Genomic DNA, 12,063 nt, shown 5'->3' with positions numbered 1-12,063 from the left:
TGATTCTATGACATCCTGGTATTGAGACACTGGAGGACATCACAGAAGAACTAGAAGTGACTGTCATTTTTCTGTTCCACTCCTCTATTTCATACTGTCAAAAATCTCCATGACATTCTTTCTGAAGTAGAATGCCTGAAAATGACCTCAGAGCCTGAAGAGAAAGAGATCTTCTCTCTCATAAATAAATTATACTGTTTCAGAAATCAATACATCTATTTCTCCTAGATATTTCATTATTGAAGTATCAAAACAAACACTCTTGCATAAATGGCAAACACAGCTTGCCTTCACTGCTTTTAAACTGGCATATTTTTGGTGCTCAAATATCCCTGTTCAAAGCTAAATCCCATTTTTACATTTAGGTAAATCTTATCAAAAGCCAATTAACTAATTATTTCAAAAGATGCATTAGGTTTAGCAGTTCAACCACATTACCTCTAATGCATCATGTACTACTTCTCTTCTGTGCATATTCCAGGTAAGTAACTGAGCCATGGTTTTAGCAAAAAGCACTTCCAAATGTCCCACACAGGTTTAGAATGAATGGGACCTCAGCTATGCCAGGATGGGATTGTCTCTAGGAACCCAAGAGCAAAAGAAGGAGATCTAGAGGCCTGCTACAAGTCACTTCGACTTGCTCTGTCCCAGGATTTGCACTTACAACTGGGTCAAATCCTTCTTTGGAATTATTATACAGATCTGCATTGCAGCTGAATTGGGTCCATGTATCACAACACACAAATACGCAAGCAGCATTGCTGGAATGTGTCTACACTTTCTAAAGGTGGCAGAAATGGGTGCCAGGTAACAGCTGAGATAACAAAGCATGGTTGTTGTGCAAGAAAATAAAGGAATTATTCCCAGAATAGTAGCTCAATAAGGTAAAATATCTGAAAAAAAAAAAATGGTTTTAACACAACATAACACAAAACACTACAAAATAGGTACCAAGAACCACTTGGTCACTTCCAGGTCATGGCTTCTGTGCATGCAAAGTAATCATCTGGAAAAGAAGCTAGCTGTGGGAGAGGATTATGAGCAGATCATGATCTCACAGCAGGACAAAATGGCCAAGAGGGCAAATGCAACCCTTGTTAGCAATGAGCATCCCTTGATGAAAAAGAGGAAAGTTACCACTTTTTGTCATATCCTCAAGGTGATCACTGCTACGTACTGTAATCATTTCTAGTCTCAACAGTTTAGCAAGGATGTTAATAAATACAAATAGTTCAGAAATAGTGCCACCTGTGAAAAATCTTCCTCATGCTGAGCACTTAAAGATCAACCTTACTACCTCAAAGAAAGGTCACAGAGGAGAGTAAATCTCTGCCTAGGACTACCTACATGCACAGGGAAATCCACAGGCATTAGAGATTCTTCACCAGGTTACAAATCTCCTGGACTCAAAAATGAGACAAACTGAGACAAGGAACGGAGTGCTAAACTGCCACATTTGGAACAACTTATCCAGTAAATTTGCCATCCATGCAAGCTTTGCAATCAATACTTCTGTCATACAGAACAGCTCACTCAGAAATGAAATGCTAAATGAAGGACTCCATGAAATCCTATGCCCTGTATTATCTAAAAGAGAGTAGATGATCATAAGAGTCCCCTTGGGTCTTAAAAATCCATGAATGTAGTTCAGAAGACATGTACTTCTAGAGGCTAAGAATGAGGTCCTTACAGTTTTCAGATACGTGCTTTCCCCTGAAGGTTTTTCTTGAAGAAAGGCTAAATTATTTATCCTATAAGGGGAGAGTAAGCTGTAAAAATATCAAGTAGCAAGCCCACAAAAGATCAAATTTCTTTCTGATTTTCTATTTTCCTTAACTCTAGGTGAAAACATATACAGACAATAGATGAAGTGTGTTTTGAAGAAGACTGAGAGGCTCCAAAGGCATATGGAGAGGAGGTCAACAGCCTCATAAACTCATCTTGTGAAAGGCAGATGCTGGCTACAGCTGGGTTAAAAACAGGGCTCCACAGAAACTGGCTTTTCTGGTTTTGGTGACCTATGTAGCTCTGTGACAGATATGGTGTTGTACCACATTTCCTAGGGTTGGAATCTGGAGCAGTCTGTCTGCTCTGTTCAGCTTCCTTTACTAATTGACTAGAGTTTATTATTTTGACTGAATGTGAGGAAGTTTATACAATATGAGGTTTATATAAGCCATGTCTTGTCTAGTCATTCTTGTTCCCTCAGCTGGCTTTATCCATTTCTGCTGCTAGTCATATAGCGGCACACAGAACACCAGTAATCCCCACAAAACTCATGCTGTAATACTCGGTACTGCACAATTTCCAGGTGTATCATTTCAGGCGGCAGTTTAAATCAATGGGAACGGAGCTGAGCTTCTTCATGAAGCTGTATTTGATTTGGTAAAGAGGAATTTGACTAGAGCGAGGCTAGGACCGTCTCTATGTGATTTACAGCAGAATTTGCATCTTCAAAAAGTTCCAGGACTTCATGAAGACCTTATCTTTACGGTGGACCGATCCTAAGCTTCATTCTCAAGCTACCAATACCAAGATGGTCTTTAGCTAGGATGTCTTAATCACATTTTCAATTTTGATAGACAGGAAATGGAAATGTAGCGTGTTTATATGTCTCAGCACTGCATAATTACTGAATAAACCTACAAGCAGTTTTTTGCTGTATGCTGTCCTTGGAAAACAGTGGCTGGATTTTGTTATGCTATAAGTCTGGGAAATCGCTGTCCTCTCCCCCTCCCCCCAACAGGTATGTTTTGGGATTTTTTTTCATTCTTCTCATCTGATCTGTATTTAATGAGCACTTTTATCTGACTTTGCAGTAATTCCTAACACATACCACTGATGCCATCAGTTTTCTACATTCTCTGGTGTTGTCCAGTTAATCAGTAAAATACTGTGGTTGAAATAGCTTAGAAGGTGAATTCATGGCAGAGAGGATATGACCAGCTTGTTTCAAATTCTGGATTTAAGAGTTTTGAAAAATCAATTGCTAGGAAATTGTCATTTAATTCCTGTGCTTTGTTTTTTTAATTGTATGATCTTAGAAAGAAGTAGAGTTTACTTTAAAGTAAATTGCTGATACTTTACTTACTTGAGTAAAGTGCCGGAGCTACAACAAAAAATAATTAACATAAACAGCTATTGCTAAATTAAAGTGAAGATGAAAGTTTGGGTATCCTCACCTCCACTTTGTGCAGACAAACTACCCTGTGCTTTTTCGCTGTAGACACCTACTACGCTGTAAAACCTAAGGAAACTCTTTGTCGTGTTACAGTATAATTTTTTTAGGACAGCTCAGTGTTTATCTTTAATCCAAAGAAAGATGCTGCCGTTGCCCAAGCCGAGTGACGCTTGGAAGCACATTGTCGCATACAGAATGTTCATTAAAAGCGGATTAGGTGAAGATCTCATCAAACAGGCGGGATTCTGCTTAAAATAAACGGCTTCTAAGCACAGGAATTGTTAGAGGAATGGACCATAGGCGCCGACCAGTTTGGTTTGCATATTTTAGAGAGTATTATTGAGCTGGTGTGTGTGAAAGTAGGCTCTTTACTTCAGCAGTTCTGTTTACTCGAACAGAGTAGTAACCATCGATAAAAATGTTAGAGGTCATTTGGTGATAAAATGTGGAGACTTAATAAAAAGATATCCCAGGCGTGAAACACTGCAGCAGAACGCTGCTTAAAAATTAACTAATTTAAAAAAAAATAAATTAAATGAAATGCAGCTTTCACTGTTAGGTTCTAGATTTCTCTCCCCCAAACATTAGACGAAATTGCATTGTTTACAAAAATTTATTAATACAAACTTTACACACTTTATATAACAGTTATCAAAGTCCTAGTTATAGATATCATGTGTGTAATAATACTTTGTTTAAGTTCTTTTTATATTCATTTGCACACAAAAGTTCTCCAAGACTAATATCTACCTACTATGACTGTATCTCAAATCTGCTCAAATTTTGGTAAGGCTGTTGGCGTTTCTAAAAAAAAAAAAAAAAAAAAAAAAAAAAATCGTACAAATGATAATAACCTAGGCGATCACTTCATAATGCTTGCGACTAGCCACTGAACTCTAACTGATAAGGTCATAAACAAAACGTCGAGAGCCCTATGTCATTATACCACAGCCGACACAAACACAGCGCACTCTGCCCATGGCCAAAGAACAGAAGGACGACTAAAACGCAAGCCGATGTGTTGCAGCATCGTAGGGCCACTAAATAGCCATCCGTGAACTCGTGGCGATTTACAAGGTGAAGAGAAGGCACGAAAGCTGCACACTGCGCCCCGCGTCCCTGTGCCCCGGGGGCCCGCCCCGGCAGGGCCGGCAGGGCGGTGCCGGCAGTGCGGGCAGCCCGGGCAGCCCGGACAGGCAGTGCCGGCAGCGCCTGCCCGCCCCGCCGGGTTCTGCCCTCCCTGCTCCGCTCCTCCCGGCGGCCCTTCCCGGCCTGGGAAGGAGGGTTTTACCCGCCAGGGGTTTTTTGTTTTGGTTTCTTTTTTTTTCCGACGTCTTGGATGCGGGGCTCGTGTTGTGTCTTTGGAAAGACTCTTGTAAGGTTTGTGTGGTGAGCTGGAAGGAAACGGGTACCTACGTGTTCTCCTTCGTCCCCCGGCCCAGGCAGGGGACAGAACCAGCCCCCAGGTGGAAGGTAAGATAGGAGTCCGTACATAGAGAGATGAGGTGAAAATGGTTTATCTCGTTAGAAACCGGACCACAGGTGAACACTACACATTCTTTTATGACAAAAGTTTGTTTTATGAAATAAATTTTACTAAGCAATAAGCCAGAATGTAGAAAAATACATTTTACCTCCAAACTCAATAAACAAGGAACAAAAACTTTCGTAGTAGTGCATAATTCTTTAGTGGTAGCTACAACAGGGGTTCCTAAACTTGTACAATAAGAGCTTGCATAAAACAGAACAAAGGAGTGAGAGAGCGTTCACAATCTTTTTTTTTTTTTCCAAAAAGAACATAACCCAAAAAGGTGACTCAGGTGGGTTAAACAGAGCTCAGAAAAGTTCGAAGAGAGGATGAGAGGCGGGAGGGTCTACAAGAAAAAGCAATCAAAGAAAAGAGCAACTCCGACCGAAAAATGCAAAGGCAAGAACCCTGCTCATTATTACACATGATGAGAAGCATGGACAGCACTGGAGAGTAACACACTGTACTTTGCATCCAGGTCCAGTACCGAGCTGCCCGGGGCAGTTGGGTAGCGGATCGGAGGTGGGATCGCCTCGTCTTACCTCGACCCTGCGGCACCGGCTCCGGTACCAGCTCCGGCCCCGGGGCGCGCTGGGGGCCGCCCCCGCTCACTTCCCCACTCTTTCCAAACGGGTCCTGTCTCCGCTTTGGCTTTGTTCTGCAACTCTGCCCAGCCAGTCAGAAGAACAGTGCACGGGGCTTAGTACTTACTATCCTTGCTGCTGGATCGGAATTTTGGGGTTGGGGTTTAAGAGTTTGGTTTTCTTTAGTTTTAATTTGATTTTTGCTATTGTTCTTTTGGTTTTGGGTTTTTTAACTATTTCTCCCTCCAATAGGCAACAGAGATGCACAATTTGGATCGAGCTGTTGTTTTTGCAAGAGAATTATCCTCTAAGCTCATTGTTTGAGGAGACACTAACACAGATACAATTGGAATCAAATAAAGCAGGAGAGAAAAAAAATAATCGAAATCTAGAGGAAAGGGGACTCTGCCCCATCAGAGAGGCTAGTGGCAAAGGAGCCTGCCTTGAGACTCACTAGGGGAAGTATCTGCTTTACCAATTCTCCCAAATCAATTTCCTCATAATTCCCCTGGGAGCAGGTCATCCTTCTCTATGTACAGTAGCAAATGGTGATAATTAATGTCTTCGACCCTGTTGCGGATAAAAATACTATCCTTTTAATTTCTGTTACAAAAATAGGAGTAATATTCAAAACAATGATTGTCTTTTTTTTCTATTTATTTTATATAAAAACATAAACAGCTCAGCGAATTCTTGTTCTTGTGCAGGCTTTTCATGAAGAATTGTTTTTAGTATTCTTAGTAGTATATATATATATTTATATATTATATATAACTTAATGATTGGTCCACAAAGTAGATCTGTGCGTTTCTCTAGTGCTTTTGTACAAAAGAAAAACAATATTATTATCAAAATATTCATTTAATGGCTTTACTTCATACATAAATACATGTTTAGATAACACAGGAGCGGTGATTGTTCAGTCAGTTTGGAAATGACTTTTGTTTTTGTTTAGATTTTTTTGTTCTTGTTGTTGGGTTTATCTCTCTCTCTCTCTCTTTCTCTCTCTCTCTTTCTCTCTCTCTCTCTCTCTCCCTTAGGACTTTGTATACACAGGAGTGGCTGGTTACTCACATCGCTACAAATACGCTACTCGGCGTCCTTTGTTTTTAACTCTTTGTTTATACCTTTTCCCCAGGACGGCTGCTAAGTATTTCTTGACAGCCATTTGTTTCCGGTAGCGGCTGTAGCTGTCCGTGAAGATGCCGTCTATGTGCCGCTTGGTCAGCGGTTCCGCCTCGTCCCCCAGGCCGCCGCTGGCACCGCTGCAAGCACCGAGAAGCACAGCTGCATCAGGCGGGGCCGCTCCGCCCCCCTCCGCGCCCCTCCGCACCGCCCTGCGGCCCTGCGCAGCCCCGCGTCGCCCGCTGCCCCGGGCGCAACACGTTGCGCGTAAGATGCGCGGGGAGACAAAGGCCGCGCCGAAACCCGCTCCCGACGCGGTGCGCGCAAGTGGCGGCGGCGGGAGAGACAATATCTCCCCACCATGAATTATTCATTGCGGCCGGGAAAGCTGCTCTCCCTGGGGCTTTATTAACGTGTTACCTTCTGCCGAAGGGCAGCGGGTGGCACCGGGCTCGCCCCTGCCCCGCTGGGGAGCCCCGGGGAGCCCCGCCCGCCAGCTGGGGCTGCGCCGGGCTGCAAGCAAGTTCCCCCCACCCCCTCTGCAGCCGCGCCCTCGGTCATTGCTCCCCATAAACTGCTCCCCCCACCAAATCGTGGAGGCTGCCGAAATTCTCAATTTTAAATCAGTTGATTATAAAAAATTATAGAGACATAGATATAAATACACACACAGATATATGTGTGTGTGTGAGAGCGTGTGTGTATCTATATCTATCTATCTATCTATCTATATGCCCGAGCGTATTAACCCAATCAAACCCCCGCGACCGCCTGAGCTGACAACCGGGCTCACGCTGCGCCGAGAGCGGACCGGGAGCCGGCCGGGAGCGGCTGAGGCTTGGGGAGCCGGACTCCCCCAGCCCCACCGCGGGCGCAACACGTTCACGGCCCCGGCCGGGACAGCCTTATTCTCCCCAGCCACCGCCCTTTCAGCGCCTCCGCTCCAGCAGCACCAACGCCCACCGCAGAAAAGAGCAAGCAGAGACCCTTACCCGACCCGCTTGGCCATCAGGGAGTGCAGATATTTCCTGGCGGATAACTGGCCAAGGAGTTTCCTGTAGGCTTTGTTGAAGATCCCATCGGCGTGCCTGGGCAGAGGGAAGAGCCCACGGGTGAGCGACGAGGCCCGGGAGAGGGCTGCAGCCGGTTGCGGGAGCCCGGGCGATGACGGTGACCATCCTTCCCCGCCGGCGAGCGGAGGGCGGCATCTCCCCGCGTCCCCCGGGACCCCTCGTCCCCACCCAGATCCCTCCCCGTCGCGCTGGCTCGGTTCCGCGCCGGCTGGGCATTTCTGCTCCGTTTGCGGGAGCATCGCTAGCCCTCCCCGGCGCGGGTGGCTCCCCCGCTCCCTCCCCTGTGCTGCTGGAGGTAAGGCGGCTTTTCCATTTCTTCTAGGTTTTACACTGAGCACCCGGACCCGGGCAATGTGGTCGTTTGTTTGGGTTCGGGATTTTTATTTTGATGTTGTTGCTGTTGGCTTGTTGAGTACCATTATTATTTTTTCCCCCCAATCGGCTCTGTCAGACCCGTTTTGTTCCCGGCTCAAAATTCACGCCTGACACCCCGCGAGTTGCTGTCACCTCTTTTCCGGTGGGTAATACAAGGTGTACATCTCGCCGATCATGGAGGACGGATTCGCTATGCCGAGGGGTTCGTGGTCGTAGGCGAAGTCCTGCAGGGTGTTCCCGTCCTCGTCGTAGACTTCATCCTCCAGCCTGGCAACGAAAGCAGCAAGGAGAAGGAGTCAGCCGGGCTCCGCGGGGCGCTTCGCTCCACTCCCCGCTGCCGGCTTCCGACTGCGTCGGTGACCACCCTTCGCCGGAGCCGACCCGGGCACCCCGGGAGCCCCATCCGACTGCCCCCATCCCCTCCTTGCACCCGCCCGCTCCCCATCCCCGCCCTCCGCCTCCTCTGCGGGGCAGGACCGCGGAGGAGGGAACACACCCGCCGTCAGACGTGCTCCGAGAAACCCCCCAAACGTTGCCCCCCCCTCGCTCCCCCCGGCCCACGCCCCGGCCCGAGAAACAGCTCCTCTCTGCCACAGCCAGGGTTGGTGCTTGCCGAGCGGAGCGCAAGCCCGCGCAGGCTGCCGCACACACACGCGTTCGTGTGCCAGGGGCTGGGCGGGAGCCGAGCAGCCTCCGCGGCGGAGACGGGGCGGTGAGCGCCAGCCTCGCCGCCGGGGCCGGGGACCTCGCCCCGCTCCTCCTCGCAGCGCCCGCCGGGCCGGGGAGGGCTTCGCCGGTTGTTTTTCGTTGAACGGTGGCTCTGCACTTTGAGATCGCGCCAGTTTTGTGTGTGTCCCAGCCCCACCCCGCCCCCCATGCTCTCTGCCTCCCTCTCTGCAGTACGATGTAGGTCATTGCACGTTACAGGCAGCTATTTTTGTCAGTGAGCTTTAGCAGAGGTATTAATAATAGATGCCGCTAAAGTGTTCCACTCTTGCTAATTCAGGCGCTTGAATGAGGAAGGCCGGCTTGCTGCCGGTTAATGGCCCCGCAGGCCACCGAGCCTGCTGCCCCCCAGTCGCACTGACCAGGGAGATGAACGGGGCTGCTCTGAACCAGCCCCGACGGGCTCCCGGTTACTGCAAGGACACCTCGGAGCCCCAAAAAGGACACCCTCCTCGGACAAACTTGCGCGCCCGGCATGCCCCCCCAACCCGCGCTCACAGCTGAGCCGCACGGCAGTGACCCCCGCAGGGCACGGCGGAACAGAGCCAAGCGCCGGTGGAGCAGGACGACAGCACCGAACCCAAAACTCCCCCCAAACCAAGCAACACCGGTCACCCAAACAGGCGACAAGCAGGGTGGGACGAGGCTGCCATCGGCCGTCCCGTACCGCGTACCCTGCGCCCCCAGCCGCAGCCCAGTGTGGGATACTCCCTTGTGCCGATGTCTCTGGGTGTCCCCCACTTGTCCCCCACTCCTGCCCCAAACACAGCGGGGTTCAAACGCCCACGACTCCCAGTTGGAAAGTGACAGCACAGGCACCAGCCCACACAGCAAGACAACTCCGGACAACACAGAAAACCAAACAACCTGGTGCCAGCCCCCTTCCCTCTTGGGAAGGACTGTCCTATACAGTCAGGTAAACAGGGGAAGAGACTGAATTCCCACCCGCTCCCATGCCGCTACACGAACCATGACAGCTCTGACATGCTTGCAGACAACGGCACACCAGCCCCCGCGCCCCGCTCCCCCTGACCCGGACAGGCGATGCTCACTCTGGGCGAGCTGCGGGAAGCCGGAGGCGGCCGAGGCCCCCGCAGGACAAGGGGCAGGTGGGGAGGAGCTGCTGGGCGCCGTCTGGATGCAGCAGGGACCTCGGCCCGCTACAGCCGAGACGCAGCAGAGCAGGTCCCCCACTCCCGGGGACAAGAGACCGCAGGTTTACAGCGCCGGGATCCCAGGGAGCGGCCCTGAGGGATGCCAGTGCTGCAGCCGGGAGGGGTCATACGCCGGGGCGGAGGGGGTGGGCACACAGCCTAAGTGGAGGGGTTTTCCTTTGATGACTCTCCGCTACATCCCCTTCCACTTTTCTCCGCAGTAAGATTCCGTTGCCCTTAGCTAAGCTGGGGCAGCGGGGGGCTGGAGGGGTCCCGACAGAGCCCCCCGAAAGGGGACGGACCTACCTGAGTGCTGGGTACTGAAGTCCGGCCGCAGGTGAGCAGTAGACGCTGCAGTGCATTATTATGCCATAGACCAGGAGTGCTAAGATCGCTTTGCTACACATTGCCACTCTGTGCGGGAGGGAAAGGAAACCTGCTGTCAAAAAAAAAAAAAAAAAAAAAAAAACCCAAACAGAAAACACCACCAAAAAAAAAAAAGAAAACAAACCACCCTACGACCCACCACGCCCCCGGCCTTGCCTGCCGAGAAGGGAGGCAGCGTGCCTCCGGGTTACAAGAACCCTGGGCAGCCGGGTGCTAGCGCTGAGCGGCACGGAGAGGCACGGAGGGGTGCCCAGCGCAGAGCGCTGCCGCCGGTGCCCGCCCCGTCGGTGCCCGGCCGCCCGCCCTCCCCGGGACCGCTGCGGAAAGGCCCGGAGAGCCGCCTCGTGTCCTTACCATTAAACTCTAGACACCCGGCACTGAGAGCGTTTGGCTGTGAAACTAAACCGGCAGGTCTTGGAGGGGAAAAGAAAAAAAAAAAAAAAAAAAAAAAAAGACCCAAAATAGGGAGGGGGAGAAATCGAGCTCTCTCCCAAGTGGCGTCCGAAAGGAGTTAAAACCCTCGTGGCATTGCCTCTCCGATGGGCGAAGAACGCGCAAGATGCAGAAGACGCAAAAGCGGCAGCAGTTAGTTGTTTGCTGGTTTTAGGGTAATTCACTCCAAAAAGAAAAAGAGAAAGAGGAAGGGGCGAAAAAAGATAAAGGGAAAAAGTTTGCAGGTAGCAGCACGGATCTGGAGTGGGGTCTACAAGGGAAGGGAGAAAGAGGGATGGAGCGATATGTCGCCTGAGAAAGGAGCGCAGAAGAAGGAAGAGAGCAAGCGAGCCCGGGAGGGAGCGGAGGCGGGAGCCGCGGGCTGGCTGCGTGCGATGTTGTCTTCCCCAGATCTCTCCCCTCACTGAGCGCCTGCCTTCAGCCTTCTCTTCTTCTTCTCTTCCTGCACGGTGGCTCCAAACTTGACCAGCCTTCCGCAGCCTTCCGTCTGATACGCAATTAGCAAGAAAATCTTTGCAAACACCCCGCTTCAGCAAGAGCCCTCTTCGTAAACATTTGCCTGCTTGTTGCCTTAGAGGACGGGCAATATTGTTTGTTGCCCCCGTGGTGGTGTCCGGATTTTTATTCATGAATCAAATGCCTTTTTTTTTTTTCTCAGTCACGTAATAATCGGGTATCAGAAAAGACGTCACCACCCCAATTCCTCAAGGAACACAGTTCTGTGTCGTCCTCAAAGATGAGCTTATCAGGAGTCATAAAGCTTCTCATAAACACCAAGTCACACTTTCCTCTTCCTCCCCCCCCAAAAAAAATAGAAAAAGAAAACCCAACCAAACTCAACAACCAAACAAACACGTAGAAAACCCCCACAACCTATCCCACAAATCTAAAAGGATGTTCACCACGGTAAAGTTTTACCTGAGATGGGAAGGGGCCAGGAGGGGGAGGAGGGCAGTTTGGGGCGGAGTGGGGGTCCCCGGATTTGTCGGGCTCTCCGCGTCTTTGCTCCGGGTCTTTCCGCGGGGCCAGCTCAGCCCACGACGCCGCCCGGGGCCGCCGCTGGGCACAGGCCCCCGCGGAGCCACCCGGCTCTGAGCGCGCAGGCGGAGCAGCCCTGGCGCGGAACCCCCCACTTCCACAGAGATTTGGGGATACAAGCGCCTTTTTTTTTTTTCCCCGAGTCCTTTCTTTTCTTTTCTTTAAGGAATGTTAGTGTTGTTCCCATTACGCAAGGCGCCCCCCGGGGAAACCAGCAGCGCCTTGCGTGTATTGAAGCCGTGGGGCGTGAGGGACGAGCCCCACGGCCGCCCTGCAAGGAGGGTCCCACGCGCGGCCGGCACTGGCCAGGGACGGCGGGGGAGGCTTTCCTCCCGCTCACGCCTTGTCCCGACCCTCCCCCTCCTCTCCGCCTTGTGCAGAGACAGATATGCAGCTCGCAGAGCTTGGCAGAGCGGGAGGGAAGAGCATCGCCATGAGG

The 12,063-nt window shown here is 50.3% G+C and overlaps 1 protein-coding gene across 3 annotated transcripts; it reads right to left on the bottom strand.

Moving 5' to 3' along the window:
- Window positions 1-4,682: 4,682 nt before the first annotated feature.
- ADCYAP1 (adenylate cyclase activating polypeptide 1) lies at window positions 4,683-11,620 on the bottom strand. 3 transcript variants are annotated; one of them, XM_027731266.2, is made up of 5 exons: window positions 11,505-11,620; window positions 10,053-10,160; window positions 7,999-8,133; window positions 7,411-7,506; window positions 4,683-6,558 (listed from the first exon to the last, which is right to left on the bottom strand). In XM_027731266.2, exons 2-5 carry the CDS (start codon window positions 10,151-10,153, stop codon window positions 6,372-6,374), a joined length of 519 nt encoding a protein of 172 aa, XP_027587067.1. In that variant the 5' UTR covers window positions 10,154-10,160; window positions 11,505-11,620; the 3' UTR covers window positions 4,683-6,371. The 3 variants fall into 3 exon arrangements, with proteins under 3 accessions (XP_027587067.1, XP_027587066.1, XP_027587064.1); XM_027731265.2 differs by lacking the exon at window positions 11,505-11,620 and adding an exon at window positions 10,488-11,229; XM_027731263.2 differs by lacking the exons at window positions 10,053-10,160; window positions 11,505-11,620 and adding an exon at window positions 8,480-8,980.
- Window positions 11,621-12,063: the final 443 nt, after the last annotated feature.

The sequence above is a fragment of the Pipra filicauda genome, unplaced genomic scaffold, assembly GCF_003945595.2.
Source record: "Pipra filicauda isolate LSUMZ 115617 unplaced genomic scaffold, ASM394559v2 scaffold154_size2910363_pilon, whole genome shotgun sequence".
NCBI lineage: Eukaryota > Metazoa > Chordata > Aves > Passeriformes > Pipridae > Pipra > Pipra filicauda.
This window is presented reverse-complemented; position numbering and strand designations above follow the sequence as displayed.